Here is a 7156-nt window from a genome sequence, read left to right as displayed (position 1 = left end):
CCTGGGCCTTCTTTTTACTCCCTATATATCTAAAAAACAATTTCTTGTTGTCTTTTACTTGGGTTGCCATCCTCAGCTCCATGGCAGCTTTGGCCCGTCTAACTGCCTTCCTACAAGCACGAGCAGAGGAGGTATATTCATCTTTGGTGATCTCTCCCTGTTTCCACTTTTTATGTGCTCCCCTTTTGTCCCTTAGGCTGCCCTGGATTTCTCTGGTCAGCCAGGGAAGCCTCCTGGCCCCTTTCCCCCTTTTGCCTCGCTCGGGGATCGTCTCGCTTTGTGCCCGAAGGATCATTTCCTTAAGGCATAGCCACCCTTCTTGGGCTCCCATCACTTCAAAACTCCTACTCTGCAGTGCGTCCTTGACTAATCGCCTGAGTTCATTGAAATCAGCTTTCCTAAAGTCTAGCACTTTCACCCTACTAGTTACCTTACCCACTCGATGCCTTATGGTGAATTCTATTATTAGGTGATCACTGTCCCCCAGATGGCTACCGATCTGGAGGTCCCCAACCATGTCATCCCCCGTTGCCAATACCAGATACATGGGATGAAAGCTAGTTCTAGGATTTGTATATTGGATTAAACTCTTGATTTGACTAATCCAACACCCATCCTATGGCAAAGGCCAGCCCAGGATGGCTTACAATAAGGAGATGGACCTGATGATTCAGATGATGATACACATGATGGGTGTGTTCCCTTCCTGACCCTTGAGTGACCACTTTATGCCCTGAAGCAGAAGTTTCCATGGCCATAATCCTTACCTACTTTGCTATTCCTTCTGATAACATTATCCAGTCCTTTCAGCTGCAGCCAAGAGTAAGCTGTTGGCATATAGCCTGCTCTGCGCTAATGACAGTACTTTGCCCTTATCCAAACCTCCATGAAGAACAATGCTGGCAGGAGCTGATGGACTCCAAGGGCCTGGTTCTGCAAGGGCAGGGCTGCCTATGCAAGATGCCACATGCCCCTGGCTCCCAAGCACAGCAAGTCAAAGTGCTTAAGTACTTCCCAGGCTTGGGACTTTATTCCTGCTTTCCCAGCTATCTCCAGTCTATATTCATGTTAAGGGCCATCCTGGGTTCCAAAATCATAACTCCACAACACCCCCAAGGGCTCTCCTTGGGTAGAGCAGGTTGAAGGAGATGGTACATCCTATTGATTATTTGATTTATAAGGAAAAGGTATCATTGAGACTGGATCGTTTTATTGCTTGTTGCCCCCACACAATGTGCTGCCTGGGGCTACTGCAGCAATTTGGACCCATGATCCCACAGCCTGAACATGCAGCTCATGTATAATTGATGTGCAGAGGTACAGATTCAATGGCTCAGTCCCAAGCTCCCCTAAGCCCAGTTCTGTTGTGACCCCAAGTCTGCCTCTCCCTGCAGGAACGTCCAGTGGAAGTGGGTGACTGGCGTAAGAACGTGGAGGCCATGTCTGGCATGGAGGGTAGGAAGAAGATGTTTGATGCTGCCAAGTCTCCAACAGGCCAGTGAGAGGTACTGTGCTCTTCCCTGTCGTCCTGCTCTCTCCTTTTCTCTCATGTCATCTGCTCCTCTCAACAAAATGGTGCACAGGCAGTGCCTCCAGCCTGGAATCCCCCCTTTAGTTACAGTTTTGCTTTGATTCTTGTTCTTGGAAGACTAACCCAGTGGCTGGTTAGTCCCTAGGCTTTGGGTTTAGGAAGCATTTTGTCCTGTGGCTGTGAGCTGAGTGGGTGCAGTGACCCTTTCTGATTGCTGACCTGGCCGTTGGGATCAGAGGCAAAAACCCTAGATCTATTCTGTAAGAGGCCAAAATACTTTCCTTCAGGAGGGAACCCATTGGAGGTCTTCAAGAAGAGGTTGGACAAGCTTTGGTCAGGGATGATCTAGGAGTTGGTGTGCCTATGTTCTCCTATGGGTATTTCCCATGCTTCTGGGCTTTGCTGGTTGCCATATGGGGACAGGAAGGAATTTTTCCCACTTGTGTTGCGACAAGGGTTGGGGGTAGGGGGTGCATTTCACCTTCCTTAGAAACATTGGGTGTTGGCTGCAGCTGAGAAAAGGGATCTTGACCGTGGAAGGCCCATGGTCCTTCTGGGACTAGAAGTTGGAGGTTCTTGGCTAGAGGGTCTTGCCTCTTCTCCACATTTGGGGTCAGGAATGCATTTTACCCTATGGCCAGGTTGTTGCAGACTGAGGGGTTGCCTTCCTCTGTAGCAGTGGGGACATGTGGTCCTCTTCCTTGGATCTCTTGAGCATATTTTAACAGCCCTCACAGCAGCAGGACATTGCCTATTGTTGTCTCCCAGCCTTATCTGTGGCAGGTTTCTGGGCTTTCTGGCTGGGTCTGGGTTGACTGTGTAGTTTTACTAATTTGCTAGATACTGGATTTTATGGGGTGTTTTGGATAGGGATGATTCTGCCTCAAATGGGGTTAGATTAGATGGCCTCTGGAGGGCCCTCCTAGCCCTGCTTTTCCATGATTTGGTGATCCTAAGGCATAGTTTCCCCTGCACTACAGGCAAAAGTCACTATCCCTGCCCAGCAAGAAGGGCTGAGCCCCAGTGAGCAGTAGGCCAGGCAGGGGGGCACCTGAGATGATTAAGAACTGTCTAGTCCCCCTTCCCAATGCAGAGCCCCTGCGTTCATGCTAGAAGGAATTTGAGGGTGGGGCTGAATTCACTGCACCTGGTGATCTGTGCTATGAGATAAAGCAATAAATTGTACCTGGGTGCCTGCCAGTGCTGCTCCGTGCTTCTGTTTGGAGGCTGCAGTCGCATCATGCGCTGCCTCAACTTGCCTTTGGGCAGGATCCCGCACCAGACACCCCGCTCACCTAGACTGCAATACATGGCCCAAACCCCTGGTGGTAAACCCTGCCTCACAGGGGGATGGCTTTTCTGGTTTGAGTCCATCCTTTGGAGTTATTTGCTTTAACTTCTCATTTTTAAGTTAAAGCCCCTGCTGACCAAAGGTTGTATCTACACAGGGGAGGCATAACCAGCATTAGCAGATTTAGTCATGCTGGCTTAAATCTAGTGAGCACAGGTAACAGGGACCTAGGAACGTAAGACTGGAAGGAGCCTTCCGGGCCATGGAGAACACCCCATCACATGCCATGGGTAAAAGCAGGGGGTGACAAAGGCACTGCCTATGCTCTGCCGCTCCAATGACAGAAAAAGTAGGTGGTTAATGTGTGCTCAGAAGATCCAAGGGAAAGGACCAAGCCCTATGCTGTAGAAGAAGGAAAACCCTCACTGTCCATGCCAGTCTGACCTAGGGGAAAAATTTCTTCTTGATTTGGGATTTGCTGATCAGTGTGAGCCCAAACAGAAGAGAAATACCCCCTAGCCAGGAACCTCTGGGCTTTATTATAGCTTCTGGCAGAAGCCTCAGTCAAAACTCCCCTACCATCCCACTAAACATTCAGAGGAAGGTGGGAAAGACACTAGAAGCCAGCAGAATTCATGAGGGGAGAGGAAAAAATCCCTTCTGGGCAGCCAGGAAAAGACTTGAGGCATCGGGTCACCAGAGACCTTCCACACTCAAGGCACCAATTTGAGGACCGCAAACACTGGTTCCACCTTACACAAGGACCAGTGTGCCAGGATGCCCTGTTATATCACACTGTCTCTTCCATAAATATATCCAGTCTAATCTTCAAGAGATGTAATGATAGCAGGGGCCTCTCATGGTATGGGCTTCAGGGAAGACTGTACAATGTGGGTCATGGATGTGTACTCAACTGGCGCAGCTCACAGTCATGTCCAGGCTGTTGCAACTTCACAGTTGCCATCCAAGGCTGCTAGATGAAAGCTAGCTGGGGTATCCCTCCCCTGCTCCAGCTGCTGGATAGTCATACTCTGTCCTGCCCTGACAATTTGCACACTCAATCTAATACAACCCTTTCCTTTTTGCACAAAGCTACTATTAGGCTGTTTCTTTTCCTCCTAGGTGCTTCCTGGAAGGACGAAGATCTCCCTCCACCCCTGCCTCCTATCACCTGCAGCTTTGTTCCCTGCTGGCCTATTCCAGCAATGGCCTTCGAACCAACCCATTTGTGAAAATCTCCTTTGAAAAGATAATCCAGTCCTGTGTTTCTGTCACTCCCTGCCCCACAGCCGTCCCCAGTCCCAGCAGTGGCAGTAGCCACTGCCTCACTTGATACAGTGAAATAATTGCTCCAGTCTGGCACTATAGCAGAGGACTGCCATTGCCTCCTGAAGGTCCTGGCTTGCTATATCCACCCAATGGAGTGACGTGAGCATGTATTTGTAGGGAGTCCAAGAAGGTATTGACATTGTGGCCCAAAGTGCCAATCATATTAAATACTAAGGGTGAGTGTCCAGACAACCATCCTGCTCATGTCCTGTGCCATACAGAATGGAAATGCCTATGCCATGTGCTGACGGTTACATGGAGGCAGGTTGTCTGAGTTTCTTAGTCTTGTACCCAACTCAAATGTTGCTAGATGTGTTTGTCCTGTCCTTCTCCACCAGCTATGGCAGACAGCACTGGGAGGTCCTGCTCTCACCACCCAGCTCTGACATGTCCAGTTTGTGAGATGTGACTGCTGTGTCTGTACGGTTATTAAAAGACTGTCCTTAGAACAGAGGTGTAGGGTGTGTGATGTGTTCGTCACTGTGCGGTCCCTCATTATGAAATCAGGAAAGCAATCTTGAGGCTGCTGATGACAGTGGAAGATCTAAGGCATGGTCTGGAGGCAGGGATAGCGTAGGTGGCCCTGCTTAGGTGCCTCCCAAGCCCTGGCTGTGATAATGACCTTGGCTCCAACCTGCCCACTTCCTGATCCCTAGTGTGCTCTGCTCTGCCATGGACCTCAACTTAGTAGCACTCCCAGATACTGCCACCCTGCAATTCAGTGAGCCCCAGTTCTGGACTGCACAGCCCCATGCGTGGACTTCTTAAACATCAGTGCTCTGGTGCAATGCTGCAGTTCCAGACACAGGGTTGCTGCTGCTCCCCTCACAGAGTCACAGAAGTTTAAGGCTGGAAGGGACCTCGTGAGATCATCGGTCATGCCCTTTGCTCTTGAGGTGAGCTCTTCCAGCCCTTGGCCCCGACACTGCTTTACTGTTGCAATGCTCCCCTAGCATCATCCCTGCTGGTCCTTAGCAGACCCTAGTCTATTTGCATTATTTCTGGATATCAACCCCTTGCCTTTCCATTCTCACATAGCCCCAGAAATACATCCACACATGTGATTTCCCCCTTTGAGCATTTTGCTCACAGATACTTCTTCCATCTGTGATATAATGTAGCTCTTTTAACCCTAGCCCTTGCCCTTGTTCCTTGTCCTCAGGAGGTTGAGTGATCACTAACCCCCTTGACAGAAGCACAAGGACTTATTTTTGGTGATTTGACTAAACAAAGCCACAGAGCCAGGCTGGGTTGTATCACTAGGGGGATGCACCAGGTCATTAGGGAAGTAAATAGGAGGGGGCTCTAGGTGACAGCCTGTGAGCTGATCCCACACGATGAGGGATGGTCCAAAAAGCATTTTTGATGGATTTCTGGGCTTCCAAGAAAAATGTTGGAGTGATACTGTAGCCATGAGGGCCTATAACAGCAATTCTCATCCAGGTTGTATCAGGAGGTGCAAAACTACCCTGCCTCTCACAAAATCCTAATCACTACCAGTAGCCTAGTGCACTAGGGCACCTCGTTCTTTGCAACAGAAGAATTGCTCTATTATTTTTCTGTAGTCAAAAGATGCATCAAAACTAAGAGCTGGCATTTTCCAAGCGCTGCCTTGCGTGTATGGAGGGGTGCCCGGAGGCTGAAAAGCTTGAGAACCACTGGTCTATCAGGTGCAAATCTGCCCTGCCTCTCACCACCATTCTAGTCATCACCGCTAGGTGGCCTGATAGAGCCATGATAGAGCTCTGGAAATGCAGGTGGATTTGTCTGTTTGCCATCTGAACTGAAAGAGAAAAGAAAAGTAAATAAATACATGAGGGCAAGGCAAGTGGGAGCATTTTCAGTTTTATCTGAGAGACAAGAAATAGAATAAAATAGTCATTTCAGGCCTCATAATGCTTTGAGATGTCAACCCAGAACTTCATTTTCATAGATTTCATAGACATTAGGGCTGGAAGGGACCTCGGAAGATCATCTAGTCCAGCCCCCCGCCCAAAGGGCAGGAAGTCAGCTGGGGTCATAGGATCCCAGCAAGATAAGCATCCAAATTTCTCTTGAAGGTGTTCAATGTAGGTGCATGAACCACCTCCGGTGGCAGGCTGTTCCAGACCTTGGGGGGCTCGGACAGTAAAGAAATTCTTCCTTATGTCCAGCCTGAAATGGTCTTGCAGTAGTTTATAACCATTCGACCTCATCATCCCTTGGGGTGCTCTGGTGTACAGACGTTCCCCCAGATACTGGTGGCCACCCCTGAGAAATTTATAGGTGGCCATCAGATCGCCCCTAATCCTGCGCTTTTCCAGGCTAAAGAGCCCCACAGCTCTCAGCCTGTCATCGTAAAGTCTGTTTTCCTGACCTCTGATCATGCGCATCTGATCATGTGCATGACCTGTGATCATGCCTCTCCTCTGCACTCTCTCAAGCTTCTCCACATCCTTTTTGAATTGAGGAGCCCAAAACTGGACGCAGTACTCCAGCTGCGGCCTCACTAAAGCCGAGTACAAGGGGAGAATGACGTCCCGGGATTTGCTTGAGAAGCATCTATGGATGCAAGCCAGCGTTTTGAGACAATTTTTTTATTTTTTGTGACAAATATAATTTGCGTAAAAAAGCTGGGCCAACTGTAATGGTTCCAAGGGGAACCACGATAACTGGGTCGATCCTGCTCCCATGAAGTCCATGGGAACTCTAGCATTGATGCAGACTAGGGTAGGGGCAGCTGTTGATCTGAAGTGGCTGTTGAGTGATGTGCCCTTTGCCTCGTGCTCAGTTAAGTCACAGATCCCATCCCTTCATCTGGGGTTGGGACTGATTCTGGCAATGGTGCTCAGTTCCCTGGATCAGAGTGTTATCTGGCCCCATGAGCTGGACAAGTCATGCAGAGCTGGTCTGTGGGGTGGATCCAGAGCACGGAGCTGTCATCTCGCCCATGCGGTTAGAAATTTGTCAGCACCAGTGTTAATTGCTGCAGGTCCCAGGCCCATGGCAGCCACTGCTGCTCCTGC

General features: G+C 49.5%; 1 protein-coding gene across 1 annotated transcript in view; it reads left to right on the top strand.

Moving 5' to 3' along the window:
- The window catches only part of TNNI1 (troponin I1, slow skeletal type), a 10674-nt gene extending 6074 nt beyond the window's left edge, over positions 1–4600 (top strand). The window contains exons 5-6 of the mRNA XM_025193273.1: positions 1395–1505; positions 3945–4600. Of these exons, the coding sequence (XP_025049058.1) occupies positions 1395–1502 (108 nt within the window). The 3' untranslated portion in view covers positions 1503–1505; positions 3945–4600. The remainder of the gene's footprint in view (positions 1–1394; positions 1506–3944) is intronic.
- The last annotated feature ends 2556 nt before the right edge of the window (positions 4601–7156 follow it).

This window comes from Alligator sinensis, unplaced genomic scaffold (genome assembly GCF_000455745.1).
Source record: "Alligator sinensis unplaced genomic scaffold, ASM45574v1 scaffold1382_1, whole genome shotgun sequence".
NCBI lineage: Eukaryota > Metazoa > Chordata > Crocodylia > Alligatoridae > Alligator > Alligator sinensis.
The sequence above is the reverse complement of the archived record's forward strand: the minus strand, read 5'-3'. Positions and strand labels throughout refer to the sequence as shown.